Consider the following 14,692-nt stretch of genomic DNA (forward strand, 5'->3'; position numbering starts at 1 on the left):
AGTCCGTCAAGGCTTCAATCATGGCCTAGCCTTAGCTTACTAGACCCGATGCGTCATGTACTGTACCAAAGAGGCAGGCTAGACTTGGGTCCAAAGGCTGTACCTGACCTGCATCCCCCACAGGGGCCATTATTTTGCCAGGTCAGACACTCGACGACTCAACATTGTAGCACGTTCTTCTTTTACTTCTTTTACACACGGACATACAGTTACAAAACCCTAAGAGGACAGATGGAAAGGTGGGGGAGAGAGAATGGAGAAAGGATGGAGGAGAAGAAGAGAAGCGAGCAAGGTGAAAAGGGATCAAAGGAGATGCTCCAATTCGGAAATGAGGCTCGGCTCCAGATTCTGGATTCCCATTAGCTCCACAACGGCGGCCTCTTCGTTGCTTAAGAGACCACCGCCGCTGCCTGCGCCGGTCAGAGACCTGTTGCTGCTCGACGGCGCAGATGCTTTGCTTTCGTGAGATGTTGTGAGCGAAGAGAGAGAGGCTGAGGTGCTCTTAGTCGAAGCAGACGCCTTCTTTGACCCTGCAAGATCCGTCATGCCCATGCCGAGCAGCGCAGGTCTTTCGAAAAGGTCCCTTTCCTCGCCTAGGAGCCTCATCGTCTCGACGAGCCTTCTTGTGACCACGCCAAAGGGGTTTTTGGAAAAATCGACGTGAACCTTCATCAGGCGTTTGACCATCCTGAAAAGAACTGAGATGTTGCCCGGCGCTCTCTTGAGTGACCGCTTAATCGAAGGAGGACAGGCGTACACGAGCGAGAAGAGGCACAGGGCGATTCGTTCGCAGTAGCCCAGCCGTGCCTCGGTCTTGAGCATGTTGAAATCAACGTCCGACACGGGCAGGCATCGGATAAGCAGCTGACCGAGGTGCAGCAGCTTGCCCTTTGGAATCCATCGGCCGAGGGTTGCTCGATTCTTGTCCGGTTGCGCCAGCCTCGAGAATGCTTCCAGGGCAGTATCTGCGTGGTGCGGTACCTTTCGCATGACGGGCTGGAGCGTTGATGTCCTAGGCTGTCCATTCGACGTGGCTGCGGAGGGTGGTGGGCCGGGAAGCGGCACCTCACCGTATACAGTGCCTTGCTCAGCTTCAATTTCGTTTGCCGAGGCAATGAAAGAAACCATGAGATCGAACAAGGACACGACGTCCGGCCGACTGAAATTGGCAAGGTCGGTCCTGTCCCCGGCCAGACAAGCCGTAATGGACAAGACATCCTTTCGTATCCGCAATGCTTCCGCCGGCGTAAAGACGGTCGATTCTTGTGCTTCCTCATCATCCGTCCCCGTCCCCATCTCGTCATCGGTAAATGCTTCGGCCTGTCTAGCAAGTGTCTGCCTCTTCATCCTTCTCCTTCTCTCCTCGGTATCGAGCGCGCCAATGATCCTCATCAAGAGGTGGAAGAATCGCGTCTCGCTGTTGAGAAAGTGATTGTTGTCGGCCATTGTCGAGAGGTTGCGCAGAATGTCGATGACGCAGAGGGCTACTTGTGCGCATCGAACTGTCTCGCGCTCTCGCTTCATCTGAGTCCAATAGCCTTCCACGACTTCAACTTCGTCGTGACCTTGCAACGCGTCTTCTCCGTCTTCGCTCTCTGATCGAAAGCGATTGAACAGACTGGTCTTCTTCCTCGTGTCCCTGCGCCACATTCGCGCTTCGTTCTCATCTTCGAGCGCTGATGTGATCCAGTCGAGATGGGTCATCGCATCCTCGTCTCCATCATCCATACTCCCATTGAGTGCCAATGCAGCCGAACCATTTGGACCTGCTCCATGGACAGGGTCGTCGTCATCGAGAAGGCCATCGTTGAGTGTCTCCTGCTCCACCAAGTGACCGAACGCCGCCTCCTCCAGCAGATCAAGCAGCTCATCGAAAAGGTCCTCGCACAGGCTGATGAGGAGCTGGAATGTCGGCGCCTGCACGCCGGCCGTGAGGATGAGGAGTGCGTTGAGAGCATACGACACTTCAACATCGAGCCGGCTACGCAGACTCATTGTCATGCTTTCAATGTCGACAGAGCCCAGCTCGCGGACGCTTCTCGGGAAGCGGTTGCGGCCAGCCAAAAGCGGTCCCAGCTGCCCATCGACATTGTCAAGGTCCCAGCCGCCATGCGAGCGCAGGTCTCTGCGGATCGGCATATACTCGATCTTGTACTTGCTTGGCTTGGCAGGAGGAGCAGCGGGTGCCAGTGGAGGAGCCGATGCCTGTAGATGCTGAGTGAGCTCTCCGACCGCTGGTTGGACGAATGGTGACGACTGTCCGGCATCACGCTCCTCGCCTGCACGCTGCTGTTGTTGCTGCGGCTGCGACTGCTGCTGTTGTTGTTGTTGTTGTTGCTGCTGCTGCTGCTGTTGTTGTTGTTGCTGATTCTGCTGATTCTGCATCTGCTGAAGGCTTGGCGCATTGAATGGAAGCGAAGACGGCGTTGGTGGCTGCTGCGAACCCTGCTGCTGCTGTTGCTGCTGTTGCTGCTGTTGTTGCTGCTGTTGTTGCTGTTGTTGTTGCTGCTGTTGTTGATGTCGCTGTTGCAACTGCTGTTGGGCAGCCGCAAATGCGAGTTGCGCAGCAACGACCGCTGGTTGGCCGGCTGCCTGAGCCTGGGCTTGTACCTGAGCAAAGACCTGAGCTTGCATCTGTCCCACCAAATTCGCATCTTGTAGTGCCAGCGGGATCGAGCCAGGAGGCTGATTTTGTACGTGGGCTTGGCGAATTGCAGTGAATGCAGCTGCATGCTGAGCTGGGGGCAAGGTTCCACTGTGTAGCATCCTCACGGCCTGCTGCGCCTGCGCAAAGACCTGCGCGGCAATGGGACTTTGTGGCGGAGGCCCTCGCTGCTGCTGAAGCTGACTTTGCTGCTGCTGCTGTTGCTGCTGTTGCTGTGGCTGAAGAGGAATTGAATGTGGAGTCACTGGCGTTTGCGGCTCGTTCGCAGCAACAGCAGCAGCGGCAGCCTTATTCTGCGTCGAGTTGGCAGTTGACTTTCTCTGCCGTTTAGTTGGCCTCTTTGTCTCAGTTGGCGTCGAGGCCTGAGGCGTAGGCGTTGGAGTGCCTGCCGGCGCTTGCAGGGGTGTTGAAGGCGGCTGCACCTGGGGAGGCCCCATTGCCTGCCCTTGCCCACCCTGCGGCTGACCCGACTGAGCAGAGACTTGAGCTGCGTGCTGAGCTTGGGCTTGAGCTTGTATCATGGCCATCTTGGCGGCATTCTGAAGGTATAAATAACGATCTTTCGCTTGTTCCTGCGTGATCTTGCCTTGCTTGATGAGCTCATGAAGTTGATTCATCTGATGGGGCAATGCGTTCTGCATCTGCGACGCTTTCCGAGCCGCTTCTTGGGCTGAGGCCACAATTGCCGAGGCACTCGAGGGCCCAGCTTGCTGTTGCATGCCCATTGTCTGCTGTTGCTGCTGCTGCTGCTGTTGTTGTTGCTGAGGTAACCCCCCAGGCACTCCATTCGGCGCCGCTTGAGGAGCGCCGTGCTGAGACGTCGGTCTTTGCGGAGTCTGTGGCTGTGACTGTTGGGACTGGGACTGCGGAACAGCTTGCTGCTGTTGCTGCTGAGACTGTGGCTGCTGTTGCTGTTGCTGTTGCTGCTGCGGCTGCGGCTGTTGTTGGCTTTGCTGCTGCTGCTGCTGCTGTTGTTGTTGTTGTTGTTGTTGCTGCTGCTGCTGCATCTGTTGCTGAACACCCTGGCCTTGACTCGCAAGAAAGGCATTGGCGGCGGCCATCCCTCCAGCGCTTTTCATCTTAGCCAGCCAAACCTCTTCGAAGCTAGCAAATCTCTCGCGGTAGAAATTGGCCAGCATAGGGGCGACGAAAGGTGGGAGCGGGACGCCGTTTGGATTTGTCTCATTGACCCCCGGCTGGTGGTTGGGCGGGATCGGTGCGACTGCGAATCCAAGCCGCGCTGCTACAATGGCCCAACCTGATGGTTGCTGCGAAACACGAGCGGAGCCCTGGAAGGAGAGGACCATCCCGAAGATGGCGCCCATGTCCACCGTCCGCACCTCTCCAACTGCGCCGTTAGCCGCGGGGCCTGTGAACGTCGTCGACATGTCAGGAGGCAGTGGGGTGCCCCTCGATGCCATGAATGTCCGCACAGCTGCCACGAGATCGGATTTCCCTGGAACGCCTGCTTGATGCTGCTGTTGCTGTTGCTGTTGCTGGGGCTGTTGCTGGGGCTGCTGCTGCTGCTGCTGGTCTTGACCCTGCTGGGGAATAGGACCGTTCGTAAAGGGCTGTCCCTGCTGCTGCTGACCTTGCTGGCCTGAGGCCTGATTTTGTCCGTGACTTTGCTGGCCCCACTGCTGGGCTCCCTGTTGGCCATTCTGCTGTCCGCCCTGTTGTCCAGCGGGCTGTGCGCCCCGCGGGCTCTGGCTCTGGCCCTGACCCTGACCTTGACCTTGCTGCTGATGTTGCTGCAATGCTTGCATACGTTGCTGTTGGGCGAATGCCTGCAAAGCTGCCAGCTGTGCCTTGTGTGCAGGGTTGGTGGAGTCGATGTTTGGGCCATTGGGCAGCTGCCCTTGAGCAAACGGTGAAGAAGCCGCAGCAGGAACGCTATTGCTAGGGCCCGCAACAGAGCTCTGGCCCTGGCCTTGGTTTCCTTGCGGAGCAGTCGCCGGCGCATTCGTCTGCCCCTGACCTTGACCCTGACTTTGTGGTTGGCCTTGAGCCTGGCCCTGGCCTTGCGCCTGGCCCTGCAGCTGGGCCAACAAAGACTGAAGGTTGAGGCCGGGTTGTTGCTTCTGAAGGGCCTGGATCGCTTGCGCCTGCATGTACTTGAGTCGCTTCATTTGCATCGCCATGCCCTGTATCGTCTCGTTCTTGGCCGGGCTATCCTCTTGCGACTGCAGCCCTTGATACTGCCTCTGAACGACTCCGATTTGCTGCGTGATGACCTGAAAAAAAAGAGACAAGTTTTCTCTTAGCTTCTATAGATGAGGATGTACGGCAAGTTTGAATGGCTCACCTGCAGCATCTGCATCGGATTCTGAAGGACGGCATTGTTTGCGGCGGATGCCCCTCCATCGTTGCTCTGCCCCGGCTGCTGGTGCTGCTGCTGGAGCTGTGGCTGCGACTGTTGTTGCGACTGCTGCTGCTGCTGTTGTTGCAGCTGGGGAGGTATCGGCTGTCCAGATCCGCTATTCAGCATGTTGAAGCGATCTTGATGTCAATGCGCGAGAAGTAAATCGTCGACGGTGATGGACCAGAGGAGATGCGACTGAAGTCGAGAAAGGCCGACACCTTACGAGACGCAAGACCAACGAAGACCACGGTCCTGCCTCCCGCGACGCGGGATGCTGCCTTTGCCGACGGAGAGCAGAAGACGAGCCTCTCCCTCGCTTGTGACCACTCGCCCTGGCCAAAATCTCCCTTCTTTGCTTCGAGACCGGCGGCACCACAGAGATCCAGGACGGTTGAGAAGACAAGGGAGGATTAGAGCTGCATGCACGACGCGTCGAGAGCCTGCTGCTGCTGCCTTGACTCGTCACTATTGCTGGCTGGCTGCTGCCACTTGGCGAACCTGGCCGGAAAGGGCCGTCGTCCAGTCTTCTGAATTCGACAGGGACCCCTGCTTCCCTGTGACGCTCTCGAGCCAATGGATGTCGCGCGCTTGGCCTCTTTCGATGCAGAGAACGAAGGTGGATGACGCCTGTTCTTCCTCGTCCCTCTTTAGCGTTTCGACGATTCTGAAGGGAGACAGACGGATGTGTGCCCTGCCAAAAAATGGCGGGCTTCCCCTCGCTGAGATCTCAAGCTCGCGATTAAACACGTGGCGAAAAGCCGCTGATCAAAGCTGAGGCGGCCTTATGCGATTGATTCATTGCGAAGGGAAGGGGACGCCGACAGGCCTTTTTCCTCTCCTCTACAAACGACATCCGACCATCATATGTTCGCTTCTTCGGCTGCCAGGTCAGCGCCGCGGGTGCTGTCCAGCACCCTTTCGCGATCCGGAGCTTCCCTCCTGGCACGTTCGGGCGGGGGTGTTGCCTCGACTTCTTCGGTAGCAGTGGCTGCTGCCCTGCGATCGAGTCAGCGTGTAAGGAGATACGCAACGCCCAGCGAGGACAGCAAGGATCCAGAGCGACGACGGGGAACGAGCCGAAAGGATTTCGAAGATGGCGTCGAGCAAGGTCTCCGAGAGGCCAAGGAGAAGCGCACATCATCAGAGGAAGCCGATTTGCCCAAAGCATTGAAGGGCTGGTTTAGCCAGGAGGGAGCGAAGGACAGCGAAGGGACCAGCAAGAAGGCTGCCGAGGATGGGTCAGAGGAGGAAGCTGGTGGCAAGGAAAACAAGAAGAAGAAGGCGGGCGAAAATGACAAGCAGGGGTCACCTTTGGGAGGTGCCGGTGGCGGGGGTGGCGGACCTCAAGAGGTCCGCATCAATGGCAATACTGCTATCGCCGCCATCATTGCGACGTACGTCATTTATCAAATCACCTCGCCCAGCTCCAATGCCCGTGAGATTACCTGGCAAGAGTTTCGCACCGCCTTCCTCGACAAGGGCCTCGTTGACCGCCTCGTCGTCGTGAACCGAACAAAGGTCAAGGTGTACCTGCACTCGAACGCCACCGGTACCATGTACGGCAAGGAGGCCTCTGCTCCCGGTGGCAACGGTCAGGCCGCTTATTGGTTCAGTGTCGGTTCTGTGGAGGCATTCGAGCGCAAGCTCGACGATGCTCAGCGGGAGCTCGCAATTCCGACGAACGAGCGCATCCCCGTCGCCTACCACGAAGAGATCAGCACCGCCAGCACACTCCTTCACTTTGCGCCTACGCTCCTCATCGCCGGCATCCTCTTTTACATGACCCGGAGAGCAGCGGGGGGGATGGGCTCGGGCGGTGGCGGTGGCGGTCCAGGAGGCATCTTCGGCATTGGAAAGTCGCGCGCAAAGATGTTCAATCAGGAGACCGACGTCAAGACCAAGTTTGACGCCGTCGCTGGCATGGACGAGGCAAAGGAAGAGATCATGGAGTTTGTCAATTTCCTCAAGAAGCCCGAGCGGTACGAGAAGCTCGGCGCCAAGATTCCACGGGGCGCCATTCTCTCGGGTCCCCCGGGTACCGGCAAGACGCTCCTGGCCAAGGCCACAGCTGGCGAGGCTGGTGTTCCTTTCCTCAGCGTATCTGGTTCTGAGTTTGTCGAGATGGTGCGTTATGCCATTTCTTTTGGCCCGATGTTGCGGACACTTGACTGACTCGGGACGCATCCTTTCAGTTTGTTGGTGTTGGTCCTTCGCGGGTGCGAGACATGTTTGCCAATGCCAAGAAGCACGCACCGTGCATCATCTTTGTCGATGAGATTGACGCCATCGGCAAGGCGCGAGGCAAGGGTGGCAGCTTTGGTGGCAACGACGAGCGCGAATCGACTCTCAACGAGCTCCTCGTTCAGATGGACGGCTTCAGCACAGAGGAGCACGTCGTTGTTCTTGCTGGTACCAACCGTCCCGACGTTCTGGACCCTGCTCTTCTTCGGCCTGGTCGCTTCGATCGACACATCAGTATCGATCGCCCCGACATTGGCGGACGGAGAGCCATCTTCATGGTTCATTTGAAGCCGCTCAAGCTCGCCGAGGGTACCGACAAGGAGATGCTGGCTGAAAAGCTGAGCACCCTTACCCCTGGCTTTTCGGGCGCCGACGTCGCCAATGTGTGCAACGAGGCCGCCCTCATCGCTGCCCGTGGCGGTCTCGCAGCTGTCGATGAGAACAGCTTTGACCGTGCCATCGAGAGAGTCATTGCTGGCCTGGAGCGGAAGACGAGGGTGCTTTCGCCCGAGGAAAAGAAGATTGTCGCCTATCACGAAGCGGGCCACGCTGTCTGCGGCTGGTATCTCGAGCACGCCGATCCTCTTCTCAAGGTCAGCATCATTCCACGGGGCGTTGGTCTCGGCTACGCCCAGTACCTGCCCAAGGAGAGGTATCTGTTTAGCACCGAGATGCTCATGGACCGAATGTGCATGACTCTCGGCGGCCGTGTTTCGGAGGAGATCAACTTTGGCAGCATCACGACGGGTGCGCAGGATGACTTGAGCAAGATCACAAAGATTGCCTTTGAGATCTGCGCCTCGTATGGCATGAACTCGACGATGGGACCCATCTCGTACAAGCCCGAGCAGGACTCAATGCACAAACCCTATTCGGAGAAGACCAACGAGATGTTGGACCAAGAGGTCCGCAAGATGGTCAGTGAGGTACACCGTCGCACGACGGAGCTTTTGACAAAGCACCTCGACGCGGTTGAGAAGGTGGCGCAGCTGCTGCTCAAGAAGGAGGTCATCACCCGAGAAGACATGCGCCTGACGCTGGGCAAGCGGCCTTTCAAGACGGCAGACGAAGCGGACGAGTACCTCGACAAGAAGGGCATTGGCATCCAGCGAGGCGAGACGAGTGCACCGCCGCCACCGCCCGAGGACTTTCCTAGCCCCGGTCTTGCTGCCAAGGGCGACGAGCCCAAGCTGTAGCAGTGCTTCTTTAATCTCTCGTTTTGAACCACCTCTCTGTTCCGAGTCAATTTTCTAGACTGTCTCTCTGTGCGCAATCTATGTATGCTTTCAAGGATTTTCGGAGTCCGTGATCGTGATGAGATTGAGTTGTGATTATGTTACATTTCGTGCAGCCGGGCTCCCAGCCGTGCTCGATCGATCATACGCTTCGCGGCGGCTTTCAGCAACAGCGGCGTCCTCCGAAGACGTAGAAGCGCAGAGTCTAGAGAGCTGGAACAATGACGTCCTTTGCAATAGTCCTCGCAAATACGATGCCGGCCACGAAAAAGCTGACGCCCCAGGCCACGGCCTGATTACCAGCTCGCTTCTCTGGGTTTGCGATCTCGTCTCGCCAGAAACGCTGGAGGAAGTTTGGCTGGGGTCGGCTTGCGCGAGGGGCAGCGGCCGACGATGATGGGTGGCCGCGAGGCTTGTTGAGGAATCCAGGGCTGTGCGTGCAAGCTGCCGTCAGTCCGTGTACGGTCTGCTCGTTGTCCTTCAATCATCACTCACTCCATTTTTCGCAGTCTTTCTTTTGCCTCGGGTGGATGAAGGGACCACAGAATGTCGAGAGCGGAGATGACGAAAGGCGACGAAAATTTTCACGTGATTTTCTCCTCTCTCGCAAGCCCTTTTCTTTGGCCTCTTCAGAAGGGAAGCGCAAGAATGTCCGCAGATTTCTGCTCACGTCTTGTTTCTCCTCCTTCAGCAACAGGAAGAACCCCCTATTGGTGAGTTTTCCAAGGCGAAATGTCCCATCTCTCTCAATGATGAGTCCATATACTGGCACCAGTCCGATCAACACATGACGGATAACCAACTTGCCGAGCGGTCATTATACGCAGACCGCTCCTGATCTCCTACCACCCTTTCATCGTTGTTTCGAAGAAAGAGAGGCTGACAAGATGCCCCGCACAGCCAGAGGGCCGCACGCCATGAGGCTGCCTCTCAATCCGAGAGCGTCTGCGCTCTTGAGGACGCCGGCAACGACAAAGACAAATGCCTCTTGGACCCGCATGCTTGCAACGTCAACGTCGTCGTCCCCTTCAACGATGGATGCCGAGAATGTCGCCCATTTCTCGCGCCTTTCTTCGCAGTGGTGGGACGAGAAGGGTGAATTTGCGCTGCTACACGCCATGAACCCGGTGCGGCTCGATTTCATGCGGGCAAAGATGCAGGAGGTGGGCGAGTGGGACGAGACGAGGGAGCTGCTCCTTGCCCGTGAGAGGGGCGATCGGGAGATGCAGGTGCAGAGAAAGTGGGAACAGGGCGGCAAGTGGCTGCAAGGGCTCAACACGCTCGATGTCGGGTGCGGCGGCGGTCTGCTGAGCGAGGTGCGTAATGACATCTCTAATTCTCCTCTCCTCCCATCAGCTCATTGAATTCTGTTACCTCCTTCAGTCGCTCGCCAGGTTAGGCGCAAACGTGACGGGTATCGATGCGTCACCGGAGAATGTTACCATTGCCAAGCTGCATGCTCAACATGACCCAAGCTTCTCAAAGGGAACACCTCGCTACGAAAACATCATGGCCGAAGACCTTCTCGCTCGCCGACGCAAGCAGAACGAAGAAGGCTTCGATGTCGTCTGTGCAATGGAAGTCGTCGAGCACGTCAAGGAGCCTGCGCTCTTTCTTGAGACGCTCGCCGATCTGCTCAAGCCGGGTGGTCACCTCTTCATGTCGACAATTGCACGGACGCCGCTGTCCTACTTTCTCACCATTCTCATGGCGGAGCAAGTCCTCCGTCTGGTCACGCCTGGCACCCACAACCACGCTCAATACATCAACCCCTCTGAGCTCGTCGACTTCTTCTCGACCAAAGTACCTTGGATCGGCCAGACGCAAACGCAGTCTCAGCCAGCCCGAATTCAGTACGAGACTAGGGGGGTGGCCTACCTTCCGTGGAAGGCCGGCTGGGAGCTGGCGCCAAGGGGAAGCGGGCGATACGGAAGCGAATTGGCAAACTACTTTTTCTGGGTCAGAAAGCCCCTTGCTGTAACATAAAAGATACTCTCATACCCTTGTAATAACAGAACGTCCGGTGTCAGTATACTGTTCTCGCCCCGCTCAGTGTGTCGTGGTCCTTGGGCTGGCTCGTGCGGCGTGGCTTGGTTGTGTGTGCGAAGCTCTGTTAGGCTTGCAGACGCGTCCATTGTTCTTCTTGTCTCTCTTATCGGCCCTAGCATACGACGAGTCGTGCCGGCCTTCCTATACCCACTTTCTCCCCTCCTTTGCCGCAGGCCCCTGTGAGGAACAGGACCCACGCCGCAAACGAGCGGGTGGGGCGCCAGCATGGCGACGGCACGCCGCTCACGAGGGACAGACAAGGGGCTGTCCGATGCAGCGGCGGCCGCTTCTTCGTCTCCGCTGCTGGCTGTCCTGCTCGTCACTTCGTCGTCGCGGGGCGCCTCGTTGGCCTTTCGATACCCGCGCAAGCCAAAGCTCTTTCGAAGATACAGCAAAGTCCGCTACTATGGGCGGCGAATGGCAGCAGAGGACGGCAGGCGGGCGGGGGCTGGTATGGGAGGAGAGGAGGACCTGGTGGGCGAAGACGACGAAGAGGCGCAGGAGGAAGAGGAGGACGAGCTGAGCGAGGACGAAGAGGAGGATGAGGACGAGGAAGACGGCGATGTCGATGAGGATGATGAGGAAGACGAAGAAGATTTGGCAATCGAAGAGAGCGAGGATGGGCTCGACGAAGAGGAAGATAGGAGCGATGATGGTGGGTTGAGGCGGACGAAGCGAAGGAACAGCTCCGCCGGTGAGGAAAGACGTCTGTCAGGGTCCAACACGGGAGGTCCTTCGCTGGTCAAAAGAGCTCTCGAGAGGTCTCGAGACGTCAATGTAGGCCTTGGAAGTGGAGCAGGCGTAGGGGGCTCTGGAAGCGACTTGGACGATGCTTTGAGCGGTGGTTCAGCGGCAGGCGGCAAGGACAGAGATCGAGAAACGACGGCCGATCACGCTCAGCGCAAAGCGCGCGCACAGAAAGCCTACCAAAAGTTCCTGGGCTACGACGTCGACTTCCTGGCCTCCGTTCTGGCACCTCGCAGGGAGCTCTGCCATCAGAAGTTTGAGCTTGTCATTGACGATCTCGCCTTTGTGGGGCATCCTGTATGCGTCGATGAGGATGGCCGATGGGATCCTGACGCAGAAGACATCGAAGATGATGCAAGGAGGGGCCGCGACCCCAAGAAGAAGCCGACACCTGCAACGAGCGGCATCCCAGAGGGCGATGAAGACTCATCGAGCGGCTACATCATCCACGATCCCTACGAGGACCCAAGGGAGTCTGCGAAATCATCTGGCTTCTCATCGTCGACGTCGTCGTCCATGACACTCTTCCATCTCGTCCTGGTTCTCGACAAGCCCGATCCATCGCCCTACATGCCTCGCCTTGACCTAACATCCTGGCTACAATTCTTCTACGACAACATTGCTTTCAAGATGACGGCGGCCCTCTTTGCCGAAGAGACTCGGTGCCACTACATCTCGAGGGAGAGCGAGAAGCTGAGCCTGCTCCGAGAGAGGTGCATGGACGATGGTCAGTCCTACACCTCCTTTCTGACCCACTCGCTCCACGTCTCGTCGCTTGCCCGGTGTCTCAAGCAAGTCCATCTCTCCATCTCGACATCGTCCAACGCCTTCGTCACGATCAACGACTCGATCGACGCGCATCTGCAGTTGCCACCGTTGCTTCACGACCCGTCCAGGATTGCAAAGGTGGCCGATGTTGAGACACAGGTTGACCTCAACGATCCCATCTTCATCGAAGCGGCCAACAACGGCCGCACTGACGCTCAGCAGAGGCCTTCGAACCTCGGCGATGTAATGCTGCAGGAGTGGACAAGGACGACGGGCCCACTCTTGCTGCCGTGGCAGACGCTTCTACTGCTTAACGATCGCTTGGGCAAGGCTGCCACGCATACAAGGGGCAGGGCGCCGGCCGCTGGGCCAACGGCTATCCCCATGGCAGCCACAGCATCGTCGACCGCAGATGCAGAGACGGCAGGGGAGGAGTCTGACGAAGAGAGCCTGGCCTCCTTTGCTGGTGATCAAAGCCTGGATGCCTGGGCACGAAAGTTCACCCGTCTCTTGCGGCCCACCTTGAGCGGCGTGCCAACGTGAGGATGGATGCTGTGATATATTGTGGCAACCTGCAGCTAACTCTTTGGTTCTCACAGCTTTGCAGAGATCGCGCACCTGCTCGACTGGGACCTCTACGAGGATGTATACCCTATGGTGCGCCACCTGATCTACTACCGAGAGGCTCGCGTTGTCGACGTGCCCCGCATCCAAAACACCTATTCTATCTCACCGCTATTAGAGTTGGAGAAGCTGCCAAAGCTGAGTATCTCTTGGTCTCTCCGATTCGCCAATGCCAAGACCCTCCCCCCGTTGGTCAGCTTCCTGGCGAATCTGTCGTCGGGCCTCAGACCTTTTCACCACCTCATGCCTGCCAGAAAGGCCGAGGAAAAGGGGCTATGCCTCGACTGCCTCGTCTGGTTACTCCGACACGAAGTCATTGTGCAGATGCACGTCAGACTCAGGCTCGTGGCCAGCGAAGAAGTCAAGCGAAAGGCGGCCGCGGCCAGAGCAGTGAAGCGAAAGAGAAGGAGCGAGATCAAGGAGAAGAGAAGGCAGAGGGAAGAGCAAAGGGAGAAGAAAAGAGCTGCAAGAGCTGCAAAGCTTGCTGCTCGAGCAACGGCGGCAAAGAATGTGGCGCCGCTGCTTGTCAAGGCTGAGGAGCGGCAGAACCAGCGCGACCAGCAAGAGCAGCAGGAACAGCACGCCTCGAGATCGGCGCCTGCCGATGTTCCCGGTGATGCTCTCGGTCTGGATGTCAAGCCCAAGGGAAGGGGTCGGAGCAGAGAAAGGTCACTCTCCCCATTTGTCGAAAAGCCTCCACCGTCCGGCATCACGACAGTAATGAACGCGAGCATGCTTGAGTCGTCGCCGTCATCCTCTTCGACAGCCCCGAGTAATGGCGCTGTTGTCTCGCCATCTGCTGCTAATGGATCTGCGATTGCACCAGCTGCGACGAACAACTACACTCGTGGCCATTCTCGCAACAGCAGCAGTGCTCACACAGTAATGACAGCGGCGATTGTAGCAGACTTGGACGCTCAGATTGCCGGCGATGAGCTCAAATTCGAGAGAAGACCAGTGCTGCGATCACGATCACCTTCTCGGGTCTTGAATTTGGCAGGCACCAGCTTAGGATCGTCATCGGCAGCTCCTGCCCGAGGATCGTCGTCGAGACCATCTACGCCCAGAGGAAGAGCCGTCAATATCCTGCATCACCATTACCATGGGCATTCTAGGACGCCCTCATCGTCTTCTTCTGGGGGCGCCGCTCCTGTCGGTACTGTCTCTTTCTCAGGCGGCCCGACTGCTGGAGGCGGGCTTCCGCAAAGCGTCCCCCTCTCGACTCATCCGTCGACGACAACGCCGACGACAGGCGGCGCGGCGTTGAAGAGGGGTAATCCGAGGCGAATTATGAGCAGGAGCCCTTCGCGAGCCAGGCTCAGAGTCACGGGATTCGGCGAAGAAGAGCAAATCGAGGTGGAAGAGGGTGGCGAGGACGACGAAGCAGCATTGGGAGTTCCCGAGGGGGGAATGATTGTGGGAATTCAAGATGAGGACGCAAGGAGATTAAGCTTAGTCGGTGAAGAGGACAGTGGCGCGCTGGGCCTAGAGACCGGACAAGAGGAAGATTCCGAGGAGAGCTCAGCCGAAGAGGAAAATGAAGAGGAAGAGGAAGAAGAGGAAGAGGAAGACGACGGCGAAGGAAGCGAAGCAGAGTGGTGGGAGTGGGACCCCAAAGCAAGCATCATCGGTGAGCCAAGCCGAGCGACACGCGAAGAGAATGAGTGGATCGCAATCATGGTCCAGGACAGGGACGCACAGCTGGCGCAACGCTTCTTCAGGCTGCTCCCTTATCTCAATGGCAAGCACACCGTCGACGAGATTGTCTACCGCGAGGAGATGAGGCGGAGGGACTTGAGGTCCGTCCTGAGCGCCTTTAAGGATGAAATCATGACGTTTGTCCACCCCTAGGGCCGCTTCGACCTCTTGACTTCTCTGACACATCTCCATGTCCAATTTTGTACATCATCATATGCATCAATCTATCATCACCATTTGCCGAGCACAATGTTTGCACCGGCAAATCGGAGTTGCATCCGGGGACCAAACAGGGTCTATTGA

The 14,692-nt window shown here is 57.6% G+C and overlaps 5 protein-coding genes across 5 annotated transcripts; 3 read left to right on the forward strand and 2 right to left on the reverse strand.

Annotated features, from left to right (window-relative positions):
- Positions 1–303: 303 nt before the first annotated feature.
- On the reverse strand, positions 304–5,153 carry FA10DRAFT_258198 (hypothetical protein; the record flags this gene model as incomplete). Its single annotated transcript, XM_025519894.1, has 2 exons — positions 304–4,899; positions 4,971–5,153. The coding sequence occupies 2 exons, from the start codon at positions 5,151–5,153 to the stop codon at positions 304–306; spliced, it is 4,779 nt and encodes a 1,592-aa protein (XP_025381222.1).
- A 707-nt stretch (positions 5,154–5,860) lies between these two features.
- FA10DRAFT_264620 (ATP-dependent metallopeptidase Hfl) lies at positions 5,861–8,509 on the forward strand. Its single transcript, XM_025520720.1, has 2 exons — positions 5,861–7,151; positions 7,220–8,509. The coding sequence occupies exons 1-2, from the start codon at positions 5,892–5,894 to the stop codon at positions 8,462–8,464; spliced, it is 2,505 nt and encodes an 834-aa protein (XP_025381223.1). The 5' UTR covers positions 5,861–5,891; the 3' UTR covers positions 8,465–8,509.
- Positions 8,510–8,708: 199 nt separating this feature from the next.
- Positions 8,709–9,003, reverse strand: FA10DRAFT_283636 (hypothetical protein; the record flags this gene model as incomplete). Its single annotated transcript, XM_025523855.1, has 2 exons — positions 8,709–8,934; positions 8,999–9,003. 2 exons carry the CDS (start codon positions 9,001–9,003, stop codon positions 8,709–8,711), a joined length of 231 nt encoding a protein of 76 aa, XP_025381224.1.
- A 498-nt stretch (positions 9,004–9,501) lies between these two features.
- On the forward strand, positions 9,502–10,489 carry FA10DRAFT_226073 (3-demethylubiquinone-9 3-methyltransferase; the record flags this gene model as incomplete). The annotated part of the gene is made up of 2 exons (XM_025518671.1): positions 9,502–9,819; positions 9,887–10,489. 2 exons carry the CDS (start codon positions 9,502–9,504, stop codon positions 10,487–10,489), a joined length of 921 nt encoding a protein of 306 aa, XP_025381225.1.
- A 175-nt stretch (positions 10,490–10,664) lies between these two features.
- Positions 10,665–14,672, forward strand: FA10DRAFT_299351 (hypothetical protein). Its single transcript, XM_025524712.1, has 2 exons — positions 10,665–12,606; positions 12,667–14,672. The coding sequence occupies exons 1-2, from the start codon at positions 10,778–10,780 to the stop codon at positions 14,540–14,542; spliced, it is 3,705 nt and encodes a 1,234-aa protein (XP_025381226.1). The 5' UTR covers positions 10,665–10,777; the 3' UTR covers positions 14,543–14,672.
- The last annotated feature ends 20 nt before the right edge of the window (positions 14,673–14,692 follow it).

Source organism: Acaromyces ingoldii, assembly GCF_003144295.1.
Source record: "Acaromyces ingoldii strain MCA 4198 unplaced genomic scaffold FA10scaffold_1, whole genome shotgun sequence".
Classification (NCBI taxonomy): Eukaryota; Fungi; Basidiomycota; class Exobasidiomycetes; order Exobasidiales; family Cryptobasidiaceae; genus Acaromyces; species Acaromyces ingoldii.

Excerpts from the sequence above, each read along its gene's own strand:
- FA10DRAFT_264620 (XM_025520720.1), top strand. The coding sequence starts at position 5,892 with ATGTTCGCTTCTTCGGCTGCCAGGTCAGCGCCGCGGGTGCTGTCCAGC. Across the intron at positions 7,152-7,219 it reads GTTCTGAGTTTGTCGAGATG|TTTGTTGGTGTTGGTCCTTC; the intron begins GTGCGTTATGCC and ends GCATCCTTTCAG.
- FA10DRAFT_299351 (XM_025524712.1), top strand. The coding sequence starts at position 10,778 with ATGGCGACGGCACGCCGCTCACGAGGGACAGACAAGGGGCTGTCCGAT. Across the intron at positions 12,607-12,666 it reads ACCTTGAGCGGCGTGCCAAC|CTTTGCAGAGATCGCGCACC; the intron begins GTGAGGATGGAT and ends TGGTTCTCACAG.